Raw genomic sequence first — 15,242 nt, 5'->3', positions numbered from 1 at the left:
CGCTCACCTTCTTTGTTCCTGCCCTTCTTCTTGATGCCCTCCTTCTCCTGCAATGAGAGAGAAAACACCGGAGTTAATTACTGGATCACTCAAACCGAAACAACAAAGCAAACACAAGCTGGTAAAAGATAGAAAGAGAGGCAAACGGCATTCCAACTAATTCTGCTAAAAATTGCAACACAGGCAAGACAGAGGAAACGCTTTCTTTTTTCTGGATAGCAATAAAAAGTATATAATTTGAAAAATTTAATTAAAAAAAGCCTTTGACGTTTCGTCTCTCTTGCAAAATCAAAACAAAATAAGTGAGTAAAAGTCTGCGCTCAAAATCGTGCTGCTAAAAAAATAAGGTTTTTCTGCTAGACAACTGCGCATGCCCAAACACCTTTTTAATGGGTTTATTGAGAGTTGACGAGTTTTTCTGCGGCGACGGCGACTTGTCGCTGTTGTTGGCGGAAGAGTCGTTGCCTTGGGAAGCCGAAGAGGCTCCGTTGGCATTCGGGACAGTGGTGGGGAGGGGTTGGTGCTGGACACTCGGTGCCGACGGCTGCGGCGGCTGCTTGGTCGCGAGGCTGCTGCTCTTGGTGGCTGCCACGCCACTGCGCAGCTTCGGTCTGCGCCACTCCTGCGCCGCAAAAGTTGCCAAATTCGATATTTTTACAAGAAAGAAAGTGAATCAAGAGAAGGTTTCTAAAGACAGGGACCAACCACTCAACCGAGGCTAACAAGCATCAAGTTTTGAGTTAATTTGATTAGAATTTTTTTGGAAAATGCTTACACTGTAGGAAGGGGGAAAAGGGACTCTCTAATCTCTCACGTCAACAAGTGTCCGTGGGAATTCCAGCGGATCAACTTGAGTGTCCCAGGAGCGTCAAAACTTGATGCAAATACGCCTCAGCTTGGCGAGTGCTGCAAAGTGTGTGGAAATCACTCCAACAAAAGGCTAATACCACCAATCAACTGATGGATGTTTTTGTGACTGTGTGGGTGTCAGTGTGGGCGGGTGGACAAAATCCAGGGATTGTAAACCAACCGTTGTCCTAAAAGGGTTCAAAATGCGAACGTGATTTGGGTACTAACGACTTCAACCCGACCTCACTCTATGTACATTTGCTTTACATTTGAATTGAAATCTTTGGAAATAATTATATATACACAACATAATCGCGTTAATTCAATTGCTTTTCAGCGCAATCTTCGTGAAATTGCAATTTGATCGAATGCTCCAGAGCAGCATAATTCACTTAGCAGCGGCGGCAGCTTTTAATTCGGGCGGCGCGTGCGTTTCCGCGGGGAATAGCATTGCCAAAAATTGAATTTGGAGCGCCGAGAGAGGGAGCACAATCAGATTTCGCAGCAACAAACACACACATTCTGACGCTTATTCCCATTACTAATGGGCCCGGGGTCGGTTCGAGCAGACAAGTTTCCAAATCGCGTTCAAACTTGAGTATTAAATTACACAAGTTTAGCGCGTCGACCTCGGGATAATTAATAATTTCCAAAGAGAGGGCGGAGGAGGAGACTGCGTGATAAATTATTTCATCTCGGCACTGGCACTTACAATAAAATGAATAGGTAAATATGAGAGTTTCGCTGCAACCCTCGCGTCGCTTTTCGGGACCTAATAAATTCGCCGCCGCAAGAAGCGAACCAAAAAGCCCCACTTCAGCTAGCTCTGCGGGATTGTTTGAAAGGAGAGAGAACAGCGGCAAACTCGATAAAGCTCCAATAACTCTTGGCGAGATTCTATTCACCGACCTGTCTTCCTTTTTTGCGCCGACTCGCCTTCTCTGTAATACACGCGAACACCATAAGAAAAAAAAATAATGCCTCCAACTCGAAGATGATCGCACCCCTACACCTTATATGGCTTTCACTTCACTTTATCAACTATCACTTGGCGTGCGCGGATGCTGCAATTTATCTTAAGCGCGTTTTAAGACGCCTTACATTCCACACGCTCTATCAACTTTATTGAGTGCCGAGTGCAATATGCGAGCAAAGTTGCTTCGATATTATAGGATGAGCAAAGAAGAGCTTTGGATATTCTAATTATCTCGCGGCAAAACTTCATCTTGTTAAATTGGAAATCTCCGGCAAGAGTTTATCAACTTTGATCGTTATAATATGCAAGGAGAGAACGTGTAAGAACGACAAAAATAATATTGTTCGAAAAGAATTCATCAATTTTTTTAATCAATGCTTGCAGATATCAAATTAATTTATATTAAATAAATTTATACATATCATTTTTCTTTCTTTTAAAATAGTGTTGTAAACTAAAACTGGTAGAGTTTCGTTTTTAAATTTCAAGTTGTTAACAAATTATTTCTTGCTAGGTGTGGTGCCGACTTTTCCAACGTTTGCTCTCAACAAATTGTTTTAAATAATTGAATATGATATGTTTTATTCCAAAACACAACTTCATATGTGTGAATAAAAGCATTTTGACAAAAAATAAATCAATGATTTAAAAAAATATTGATACAAAAAATTCTCTCGATTTTTTATTATTTTCCAAAACTATTCTGCTCCATTTTCATTCTTCTTTCTCTCCACCAACTGCTTAAATCCACACCCCTCCATAAAACTTATTCCTTCGCCACTTCACATGCGACTCATTCGTGTCAAAATTTAACGACACCTGCAGCCCGAGCAAACAAAGCTCGGCCGTATCTCTAATCCCCAACTCGCAAATCCATATTTAAAGAGGTCAGGTGACGATCAGCAAGCAAAAAAGCACCCGCCGGGGTTTACCAGATGGGCCGTGGGTGAGTGTGGTGCGAATCTCGCAAACCAATTCGACCGCAGGCGCCCACATTCGATTCCGACCGCTCATTATTCATTGCGACACGTGACGCAGGTGTTTAAATTATGTTGCCCGGAGCCGAGTTTTAGTGCTGCCGGAACTTCTGGCTGACGAGCAAAGAACGAAACGTGCCGGCGGAGCTGGGAACGTGTCACGTGCCGTTGACAGACCGTTTTCCTCCAAAAGCGTCTCTTTATTAGCAAAAACCGGCCGAAATTGATCCGCTCGATAAACAGCGAGTAAATAAAAATCGCTCGCCCTCCTTCGACTAATACGTTTTTTCTGCGCCGCAGATCGACGGCCCTGCTGCTGGAATTCCACGAATCATTTCCCATATCCAACGACTGCACGCTGGGGCGTCAGAGGAGAGACGAATAATCGTGTCACTTTCAGCAATTTTTTTCCACGACCGTTTTTAGGAAAGAGGAGAATAAATATTTTTTCAGAACTCTGCGAGATTAATTTCCAGGAGGGTAAGCATTGGTTGCTAAAAAAAAAAAAAAACAAAAGTTGAATATTATCAACAAGTAAAAAATAGTTTAGTGTATATAGAAATGTAATTTCCATTGATTTTCCAGACAAGCAAGATTTATTATTAAGGAAATTGCTAAAAAAATTCAACCTAAAGAGAAAACATCTAGAATTTGAGTCATTTATTGCTTACTATTTGAATACCAATCAATTAATTTCTACGAGCCCTCCGAGTAAGAAGTTTTGCCCAGATAGAAATTGGAACTTATGGTCGGATCAATTAATGGAAAATTGACAGCACAGGCTGGAATTGCAGCGAATCTGGGTCGACCACCAAAACCCATTTTGCTAATCGGATCCCGACACAAATTGAATTTGAATTCAAGTGGGCTGCGACGCCCGAGCCAGGGGTGCGTCTTTCAACCGCAAAATGCGCTCTCGCACCTGCTTGCCCGGCCTGTTGGTAATTGTGTTCGGTTGCTATAAGTGATTGGCAACGCCGATGAAATGCGTATCCATCAACAAACTCTCTCGGCAGACAACAATGATGATGAGAAGTTGTTGGGCGCGAGAGAGTTAAATGGAAACTGCGCACGCAAGCGGCCGATTTATTTGTGTGAACGACGGTTTGGAGGATAAATTATAATTTTCGGTTCGCAAGGGAAGAAGAAAACGACGGAAAAGTGATTTTTATTAAAAAGGAGAGAGCCGCTCGAAAATAGATTTTTTCCTCTTTCTGCGAAAGCTTTTAAGAGCAGCTTTGGAAGCAATTTTACTCCTCGTTATTCGCGTTGCGTTTTTATTTCTTCTTGAAAAAATAAAAGCAAACGGATGAAATTGCGCTGTATGCGTGTGTTACTTTGCCGGCTCGTTTGAGAAATAATGAAAATAAATGTGCAATTCGCGACGCGCGGTGATGTGCTCACGGTTGATTTCAATTCCGCCGTTGCTTGGTGAGCGCACGAGATTGAAAGGAAATGAGCGAGCAGCAAAGAAGGCGCAAGATCAGGGAATTGCGTCTCTCTTTGTCACCTGACATGAGCAAAGAGGATTTTCCTCTACTTTGCTTCAGTCACGGTCTCAACAAGGAAGAGGTGATTTAATTTTTACAGCTAACACCGATCGCTGAACGGCTTTTGTCTGAGTAAAAAGGGACGTGGAAAGTAATAGAAAAGGCCTATTACTCTTTCATTTTTTTTTTTTTTTTTAATAAGATGGTATAATTATAGTTAATAAGATGAAATTTAATTCACATTAAGATATATGATAGCCTACATGAGCATGATACTTCCATTAGTTAAGGTTAAATAATTTGTACGCATAAAAATATCTTTAGAATCTGATTTATAAGCTCAAAATAAAAAACTTGTTTTTATTATTTTTCCCTGTAATGAAAAATTGGATATTGGATATTTTACAACAAAAAATTTCTGATTTAATAAACAGATTCATCTTATCCGAGCCTCCATTTGAAGTTTCTTATTCTGCAATTTGATGAAAAATGTTACAAGGAAAAATTGTAATCAAAGGATTTTGCTGTATCCCATTTTGAGTTTGAAATTAGCAGCATCAGGTTCCGAATCATAAAAACGGCAAAGCCAATAAACCGTCGGCACAAGGGACCGAAATTAAATTACACTGGGCAGCGCCGCATTTTGGAAGGCAATCATTGCACAAAGCCGGATTTCCGAAATCCAGCGTAAACGAGCAAATCACATATTGGGCGGGCGAGCAAACCTAATTACGTAAACACAGAGCACTTGAATTCGGACGGTCGCTGGAAAATAAATCACCTGATGGCGCACCGCAAACATTTAGAGTGAGCAAATAAACAAATTGCCTCCGCTTGTGCAGAGAGGGGGGTTGTCCGGGGGTGGGGGCAAATTAATCGTTGGCGCAAGACGCGTCAATTAAATTCGAGCCGGGGGATCATTTTGCGCTTTCTCTGGCGCGCGACGTTTGGACGGACGAGCCGACGTTTTGACGGAGAAGGGTTCGTTCGATTGGTCTGTCTGCCCGGACCGACGAGAATATTGGTCGGTGTAATTGAATCACTCGGGGGGTCCGAGAGAAACCCTGTTGCCCGGGTGATTATGGGTGTGCCGGCCGCTCAAAGTCGCCGATCCATCAATATCCATCAGCCATCAATGGTCAGCCTTGTTTGCCCCGCTGGTATTTCTCTCCAACTCAGCTTGATCCGAAAAGTGATCTTTTTTCGCCGTGTTTGCCCTTGAGAACAGAGGTGAGCCGGCCGGATTTTGATTCCTTGATTGCGTACATTCGCAGCTCTGGCGTCAGCCGATTGCTGCTCAATTTTTTAAACAGGCTTGGCGAGCTGAACGATCAGGGGCGATTCATTCTGGTCTCTTTTTTGGCAGGTTATGGATTGGCTCTTTTAAGAATCATGAATTTGTGTTTGATTTAAGGAATTATCTTGCTGGAAAAAAATATTTTCGTCCAAAGAATTGATGGTTTCTAAATTTGTTTTACTTTTATTGAATTCTTTTGCCATAATATAAAAACACAATTATTTAATTAACATCTGAATTTGAATTCATCAACTCGAAACCAACCAGCAAAAATTAAACTAACTGATTCCATAAAATCAACATTAACTAATTAAAACCGTGTTATTATATTTATTTTGTGCAATTTATATTAATTTCTCTATACTTTGTAAATATTTCAATATTTCCTTAAATTGTTGGAATGAAAAATACCTCCACAGAATTTTGTTAGATTTCTTAAGCTAAAAACCTGCTAGTTTTGTTTGTTCAATTTTTTTTTACCTTTCAATTTTTCCCCCGAGTCAGAATTTAAAAAGCTGCGCTGAGAACTTCTGCTCTCTGAATCAATTATGAAAATAGTGCTAACATTTATGCCGCTTGTGTGTAAGTGGATTAGAGTTAATGGAATTATGAGGACGCCACGCGTGCTTTATTGATTGTGAGTTTTCTCGCGCAATGAAAGCCCTTCCTTGGTGTGCGCTGTTCACACTAAAACAAATAAGAGCCTCTTTGTAAAAAGTGCGGCTCTGGAATGAAAATAAAAAATGGCCACGCGCTTTTTGTCTCCTTGCTCGAACCTCTATTTTCCCTGCCATTTATCAAACGCAATAAAAGATCGGTCCGACGAAACAAAGTGCCCTCGGGACCCAAGAGGCTGAAAGTAGTTTTTGCCCTTGGCCAGAGATCACATACCTTGTCGTCGAAGAAGCCCTGGTCATCAGTGCGCTGCTGGCCGAGCAGGCGATCCGTCTCCAAATCTGTGTCCAGCTCTTCTAAAACAAAATCCGTCCAAATTAATAAAAAATAATTATACCAAAATAAATATACTAAATTACTCAGACTGGATCATCAAAAACTTTTATAACATGAAATTTTTCAGACAAACCTAAAAAAAATATATAATATTTGTAGATGCTTTTTTTTAAATCATCCGTTAATATCTTGAATGAAACATTTTCTATAAAAATAAAATTATATTAGAAACAATGTTGAAATTAATGTTTTATGTCAATTGAGGCTCTCTGCGGCGGATTATATGTTCTTTTTAACTCATAAGTTTTAGCAAAACTTTTTTTGCTTGGGAAAGTGACTTTTTTCTGAAAAATTGATTTTTCTAAACAGTAATTGAATGTAAACAATGTAAACAAATGAACAAAAAAAATCAAATGAAAAATATCACAAAATTTGATCGTCAAATGACCCATCACTCCAATATACCTTAATTATATTGGATTCTCTTACTTTATCCGCCAAATTTTGATGAGATTAAAAAAAAAAGATGGATCAATCTTCTGCCTGACGAGCAAAACTAGCTTGTTTCAAAAGATTTTGAGTAACAGGGAGGCGTCGACAGTGCAAACAGGATCGATCGACGCAGCGAAAAATTCAAATGAGAACGAAATGCGATAAAGCAAAAGCAATTTGGGTGCGTCAGGGGGAGATGTGGTGCTCGTTGGAAGCCCGACAAAAGAGATGATTGATTGGTTGTCGGCACGAGCTAATTGTCAGCTCTCCGGCAATCAGATCCGGCACAAAACACTCAATCAGAATATGTATTTTCCGCACACACCAAATTGATATGTGCACACGTGAAAAGTACTGTTTTCCGAAATAATCCACCGGCAGATGCAAATGATTCGGATTTGATCAGTAATTGCATTCAGACAAATTGAATCGCAACTTAATGGACTGGCGTCGTTGGGTGAAAAGCCACTCATGCCAACTCTAAGTAGGATGAATCGAAATTACAAACGCTGATTTCAAATAAGCCACTTTGCGCTTAAGATGGCCTGAAAGGGATGTTTCTTCAACAGAGGTGTCTAGTTTGAAACTTGAATGAATTTCTGCTGAAGTGACGGTTATTGAGGAAGTTTGGATGGGTAATTGAATGCGTGTTCACTGAGGCTGATACCTTGATAGATTTTTAGGCGAGATGATCAAGATGATCAACTTTGATTAATTCCACACCAATTTACAACGGAGAGTTCAATCAAATTTGCTATTCATTAATAATGAATAATGATTATATAAATTTTGATTAACCTTCGTTCCCAATTAAACTAGGAAGGGTGGTGGATTGAAGTATAATTAGTTGAATCCAAATTAATTAGAACACAAATTAGCTCACAAGTTATTTAAATATTTGCAATATTTTCAAAAATATAATTATCAAAAAATGCCAAAAATATTTTCAATGTTTAATTGTTTTTCTATTTGAAATACATATATTATTTGCTTTTTAAAATCGAAGAATTAAAAAAATTGTAAATTAAAATTAAATTAGAATTTATTTTTTACCTTCATCAGCAGCATCATCGCTTGAAGGGCCGGCGCCGGATTTCCTGCTCTCAAGGTCGATTGGAGGCGACGTGACGTTTATTTGTCTTGTTGGTTGTTGCGTGAGGAGTTGGTGGGCGGCTGGGGGCGGCTGTGGAGGCGGCTGGGGCTGCTGGTGGCGTCGCGGCAGCGGAGGCGAAGCTCGACCGTTGCTGGCCGGGACAGGGACTTGCGGCCGGGGCGAGGGCGGTTCATACCTGGGCACCCAAATGGGGCTGCCGCCGCATGTGGTTTCGTCGCCAGGGGTGTCAGGCACGGGCGGCGACCTCAGGGGCAACGCCTTCGTGCGCTGCAGGGTCAGCCGGATGTCCTTGATGGCCGCCTCGACAGACTCGGGGGCCGGTTCGGAGCCGCTTTTGTCGCTGCGGTGCGGCGCTGGGGCCGGCGGAGGAGGCGCGTCTTGCAAACCGCCTGAAACAAATTAGAATTGAGTTATTTGGTAGTTATGGTGAATTGATAATATTAAATTTAAAAGAAAATTTTGCTTTTTGATTTTATTACATAACTTAAATTTTAAACATTATATTTTCTTCCGTGTTTAATAAAAATGTATTATTTTTAAAAATAAATAAATATCTCTATCTAAAACTTGTCAAATACAATAGAAAGTTTATATTTAATATTTTTTACTTTTTCAATTGGTGAGTGTAAAACTCAGGATTCAAACAAAGGCTCAGAGTAAATTTATTTGGAGAAATTGCGATTATGGTATAGCTAGCAAACTGTACAATGCTTGTTAGCGCAAACGTGCCATCATTTGCTGCAATTAGCGCACAAATTCCAAACCGTCGCCCAAACTGCACGTGTCTCGTCATTCCGCAATTTGTACTCTATCTCAAATTAGCGCAAAAACAGGTGGCAAAATGAGCAGTCGTGTCACAATCGCAATCAAATTCCGCAAGTCTCTGGAGGCGTTTAATGCGAGAGGAGGCTCATCAGCCATCACGGCGTGACATTTCGCGCGCCACAATACGACAAATCCAATTTGCCACTGCAAATCAGTCCGCCAAGAGAATTACTATCACGCGTTTTCTGCCAGACGGGGTGCGCACGAAGCTGCGTGGAGCGCGCTTCATTTTAATAATTGAATTGGCGCAAGGCGATGTTTCGGTGGCGGGAAATTGCATTAACAACAAATAGCAATAAAGTCACATTTTGTCTTGAAGTAAAAAATGGAAATCACCGCAGAGTATAAAAACTTACGCAGTCTGTTTTTAATCACCATTAAAATATCAATTACATGAAAATACTTTCAAAAATGGTGAAAATATCAATTATTGAATAGGAAACAGTCTTTCATTCAATTATAGAATTTAGTCCGTGATGCACTTCAAAAGTTGTAATGGACTGGACTGGCGTTATGATGGGCTTTTTGTGCAATTGCATCCATGCTAGTGGCTTCCATTCAAACGTGGACGAGTAATAGCGATAAATCCATTACTTTTAGTCTGGGAATATATTTCCTCGGAAGTGCTCCATCGTGTGCATTTTGCCAATATCCAGTTTCTACCCAACCTCAAGAGAGAACTTTTGAGGGAAAATATCAGGGCATTCTTCGAATTGTCATTTTTCCCTCCACCAAAAAAATGTACCTTGTTAAATTTATATTTCATTTAATTAAGATTTTTTACAGCTCTTTGCAATCAAGATTTTTCAAATTTATTTCTAGGTAATAAATAATTTGGCTGATTTTTAATTGCCTCCATTACTGAAATTGACTGCTGTCAATTGCACTCACTTTCAATGGAAAAACGAATCAATTCCATCCAGATTATTTATCCACTTACCAACGAAAAGGGACAAATAGTTGTGGTTAATAATTTATGTTGGAATTATTCAAATCTGTTGGTTCGTTTTTCACGCCCACCGCTCTGTTTGGGGCCGCATGCAAATGAGAGATTCCCCGTCCATATCGGCACATAATAGGTGAGTGCTCTCCATTTTTATGTGGCGCACAATAAAAGCGTCACGAGCATGCACGGTCCATTGTTTTAACACAGACACTGGCGCGCATTTTATGGCCGTGATTATCTGAATTTGAATGGCCTATCTCAAATCCACTGATGATAAAAAGTCGGCCGCTGACATATCGTTTCAAAAGCAGAATTGTACGTATTGCGGCCGCCAGTCATTGCCATGAAATTCTCTCCCCAAACGAATTCCCCTGTCGATTTATACAATGAAGGATTTAATTGCAAATAAAATTTATGTGATAAGAATTATGCAGAGATTGAAAAGCAATAGGGGGACAAATCATTTTTTCTAAATCAAATTTTGCTATGAGAAATAATTTTGTAATGCGTGACAAAGATTATATTTTGTTTGTTAAAAAAATTATTTTAATAATTTTATTATTAAAATAAAAAATTAATTACTTACAATCTAAACAGTTGAAAAATTGATAAAATGGTCTCATCTTTATTTTTTTTTTAATTAGAATTATTTCAAGCATTGAGGTACAAAAATTTAGAATTAAATATTTTTTACTTTGGACTTTGATATGACGCAATGCCAAAATAAACGTGAATGCGCAAATTCACGCAAGAAGCGGCAGCTCTTTTGCATACGAAAAAAGCCCATTTAAGCGGATTGGGTCGCGTGATAGGCAAAAAAGCGGCGCCGGTTATGATTCAGCACGCAAAAAATGGGGTGGCCAGATATATATTCGAGGGTGCTCGCTGCAAAAAGGTCGGGCAGATAACTAATTAGCAGGCTCAGCACAAAACACACACACTCTCATAATGACACACTTTGCTTTCCGCAACTTTTAATTCTGGGACTTGTGTGCGGCGAAAAAAAGGAGAAAAACTTCAAAAAGAGACGAGTTCTTTCAAACAGGACTTATATAAATGACAAAAAAAGAAAGAACCGGGTTGAAAGGGACAGAAATAAGGGGCGGTGGCAAATTAAAAAATTGAGGCAGAGAGGGTCTTTTTGCTCTTGAAAGCAAACGATTCGTTGCTGATTTGGGCTCGTTTCACACACGAACGAGACAAAGGTTGTCTCTGAAACTTTTAATGGGCAACGTTTCCCAGTTATGCTGCACAGTTTGTTTCATATCTTCTCTGTTAAAATAAATTTTCCTCTAAACAGCAAACGACTGGATTTGTATAAAAAAAATCCCAGAGAGATCATACGAAAAGTACATGACTGGCAAAAAAGTATTTTTGATTTTGATTTTTTATTCTGTGTTTTGCACAAAAATTTATTCCGAAAATCTTTCACGAAAAAAAAAAAATTTTAAGCCATCTTTGCCTTCTGGATTATTTTGATTTTTTTTTTAACTCAAGGACTATTTAGAGAATTTTTAATAGAATAGTAATTTACAATAATTTTTGCAGAATTCTAATAATTGGTACTGTATATAATTGGTACAAAATATCCACATTTTCATTTGAAACTTAACCATAGTAAAAATAAAAATTGACGTGTGTAAAAAGTTATAAAATTTTACTAAAAATCTTTTTTAATGCAGTTAATATAGGATAAATATTTAATAAATTGTTAGAAGTTAAGATTTTTTTTAAAAAATATCAGAGCAGCAAAAAAATATGCAAAAATATGGTTGGCTAAAAGGCTCACGTGGAACGTTTGTAGTCTTGGGTGCAAGAGACTATTTTTTATATCAATATTGCAGGATTTTCTAAGCTCACGTGCATGGAAGCGGAAAACATACGGCCCAGAGTCATTGTCCTTTTTTTTTTTTTTTTTTTTTTTCTTTTTTTCCATTTCCTCGCAGCTCAGCACGACCCGCAACGAACTCTTGACATTCCGCGAGTAAATGGAGGCAGGTTTGGCTCACTCGCTCGCTCGCTCGCTTGCTATTCAAATGTTTTGTTTGTTGTGCTACGGGTTGCGTTCGCATGTACTACTCTTTTGTGCCGTAATGAGGTGGAAGCAGCGAGCATTGTCTAAGCAGGTAAACTAGCATTTCAAGTGTGCCCGCCGCGAGAGCTTGGCACGAGTCGACATTTCAGCCTCGAAATGGCAGCGCAGCTTTTTATCCGCAGCGGCTGGCATTTGGCCGCCGATCAAATGCGGCGTGACTCGATTGCGTCTGACGCGCCAGCCGACCCGACGCCGCTAGAAATGCCACCTGGAAAAAGTCTGCTCGCGATAGCAGAGCAGAGAAAGAAAGATGAATTCGCCAGGGAAGCAAATTGCTGCAGAATAAATAAATTTCTGTCGACCTACTTTATTGTTTTCCATTCGCATAGCTGCTGTCAAGGTTGTCAGTGTGTGAATTATGCAAATAGTAAAATTTACTCGGGAGAGTTGAAAATTTCCCAGTAAATCTACAAAACTTACTCAGAAATCATCAGATACGGGGAAAATGGATGAATAAATTTCATTTTTTTTTGTAAATAAAAAAATCTTAAATGAAATGCTAAAATTATAAATTTTATAAAAAAAAAGTTGAAGATTCTATCACACAAAAACTCGCTTATTTTACCCGTAACTATGATTTTTAATCAAATTTTGAAATTATAAAATAAGATATTTTTATGAGAATTTTGTTTAATTTTTGTCATCCTTAAACTTCTTAAAACTTTATCAACAAAAAGTTACACGAGCCACCTCTGATGCGATTCTTACAGTCGTAAATCTAGACCCTCGGAAAAATTGCCTGCGTGCAAAACTTTTAGGCGTAAGACGCACGCGTAATTTGAGTAATGAGATTAAATTTAGGACGTCTCTGAGAGAGCTTTCAACGCGTATTAAACATTAAACACCGCTAGTGTCGAGCAGGAAACTCAACTTGTCAGCAGCAGATTCGCTAATAAGAAAAAGAACGGAGCGGAATTTCGCCTCGCAGACTTTTATGTGCATCATCGTCTCACTCTTGGAGGCGCCGAAATTCGCCCTAGCAGGCCAATTACGTCGTCGACGGCGGCGGCGTCGCGTAATTAAAGCCGCCGACCGGGGGGCCACTTGATAGGCGCATTACTCCCACTTGCAGCAGCGACAAAACGCCAGCCTAATTGCACTCTCTCTCGGTGCAGCAGGCCTGGCCGCAAGAAAATCGATTGCGGTCGGCTGCTGCAACTGACGCAAAGCACTTTGTCGCGGGCTAATTTGTCCGACTCATTTGCTGCAGCGCAGCCACAGGACAAAAAGATTCAAAGGTTCAATGTCTGCCTAGCTTCGCAATTAGGCTAAATATTTTCATATTGTTTTCTTTCAATACAATATGAATTAAAGTGGTTTCTAATTAATTTGTTCAGGAAATTTTAACATTAAAATGACAAGTTAAACATTTTTTTATTAACTTTTATAATATTCTATTTGATGCAGTTAAAAGTTAATAATTAATTAAATAAAATAATTAATAATCATTTCATTGATTTCATTTAAATTTATTAAAAGATTTTTAAATGAATTTAATTTCTTTCTTTGTTTTATGAAGATTGTAAGGAAATTGAATAATAAAACTATTTATATTATTTAATTTTATAAAAATAATTAATAATTTAGACGTTCAGTCCAAATTATTGAACATTGTATATTTTAAACATAGAAATTCTCCTACGCCACCGATGTTGAAATTATGCTAAATAAGTTAAAATTGGATTAACAAACAATAATACAAATTGATCAATTAATTAGCCGGTCACATTGGCCCTAAGATGGGATTAATTTTTACATCACAAAATGTATTTTCACAGAGCTTTTTGCCACTTTTTGATTTATAAATATTTAAATTTTCAAACCAGTTCAAATTTATGTTGAAATGCCCAAATGATACGAATGGCTGCTGTGATTAACTAACCTTGGACGGTGTGGCAATTAATAATAATACAGTTTACGCAATTTGTTTCACTGCAAATGTACAATTTCAGGTGTCAACTGTTAGTTTCTCGGCCGGATGCGCCCGAAATAAATTCGCTCGGCTGGCCAAGAGCAAAAAGCGTCATTGGGTGTGCCATGCAGCACCACCTGTTTCAAAGCGCGCCCTGTGTACTTTGTACATGTGTACATGTTATTTCGGCGCGCGGGGCGTCGATTATGCAGTCCGCTGGGCACGTTCGTTGAGCGGGATGCAGACTTTAAAAGCTGCAGGCGCTACGCGTTCATGCATACTTATTATTCGACGTCGGGCGGCCTGAATGGATTTCACGGAAGGCAACATAAATACAAACATGCTCCTCTCGACGCTTTTGTGTGCGTTTCAATGTCGGATCGGCAAACATCGCTGCGCCAAAATGAGCAACGCTGTTTTTACTGTGACGCTTGAAAAATTTTCAAAACATTAATTAACGGTGGAAAATTCTAATTTTAGTTGGATTATTAAGTTTATAAAAGGCGAAAATTTGAAATAAATCAGAAAATGAATAAAAATGTGGGAAATACAAATATTGAAGAAACTTATTTATTTTGCCTTGCCATTAGTTTACGATTAATTTTATTAAATTTCCGCTGCAATATTTATATTGTTTTAATTTTTTTTTCTTTTGACATTTTGAAGCGATCGGAACTTGAGCACGTCAATTTAAAAGCAATGACCGAGAGAAAAGATATTTTTGGATAGCAATCAAGTAAAGAAAGATTGCAAATTTGTTTTAATTACTCATAGAAATTCTAAGTAAGGTAAAAATTAAGAATGTGATATTCTTTCTGGGTAGAAATTCAATAAATTTTAAAAAAGCATTTTATATTATTTGCTATGAAACTATACTGATATTGAAAATCTGAACTATCGTTTGATATTTTTTCTTGAATAAATGTAAATAAAAGCATCTTTAAATTTATTTTAAAATATTTTAAGTAAAAAAATCAACAAATATTACATTATATTTTGCAACTAAAACAGGATAATCAAATGATTCAAGTTCTTTATATTCTTGAATTTTGTATTTTAACTGAGACATTTATTTATCTTTCGAGTTGCGTTTAATTTGGTGCCTGCCTCACGGGCTGAAATTGGAGCGTTTGTCTTTTCTCTATTTCTGTGTAGCGGAGCGACGCTTTGCCTAACAACTGCCATTGCTCCTTGGGGCGAGTTAGTTTGATAGCGTCATCAAGCACGTGCACCTTATTTCGCGTCTCATTCTCTCCGCCTTCGCTGCACTGCGTCTTCGTATGCAATAAACCCGCTCATTGTGCTCAGGTGCGAACAG

The 15,242-nt window shown here is 38.7% G+C and overlaps 1 protein-coding gene across 11 annotated transcripts in view; it reads right to left on the bottom strand.

Moving 5' to 3' along the window:
* The window catches only part of LOC132205387 (amyloid-beta A4 precursor protein-binding family A member 2-like), a 118,433-nt gene that overhangs the window by 7,883 nt on the left and 95,308 nt on the right, over window positions 1-15,242 (bottom strand). For 6 of the 11 annotated variants that reach the window (XM_059634409.1, XM_059634412.1, XM_059634418.1 and 3 more), the window contains 4 exons: window positions 8,086-8,535; window positions 6,481-6,560; window positions 383-622; window positions 8-47 (listed from right to left, as the gene is read on the bottom strand). In XM_059634409.1, coding sequence (XP_059490392.1) covers window positions 8-47; window positions 383-622; window positions 6,481-6,560; window positions 8,086-8,535 — 810 coding nt within the window. The remainder of the gene's footprint in view (window positions 1-7; window positions 48-382; window positions 623-6,480; window positions 6,561-8,085; window positions 8,536-15,242) is intronic. The other 5 variants (XM_059634413.1, XM_059634415.1, XM_059634414.1 and 2 more) reach the window with 3 other exon arrangements.

This window comes from Neocloeon triangulifer, unplaced genomic scaffold (assembly GCF_031216515.1).
Source record: "Neocloeon triangulifer isolate White Clay Creek 2 clone unplaced genomic scaffold, ASM3121651v1 ptg000002l, whole genome shotgun sequence".
NCBI classification, from domain to species: Eukaryota; Metazoa; Arthropoda; class Insecta; order Ephemeroptera; family Baetidae; genus Neocloeon; species Neocloeon triangulifer.
Note: the sequence above shows the minus strand (reverse complement) of the source record. Positions and strands in the feature narration are given on the sequence as shown.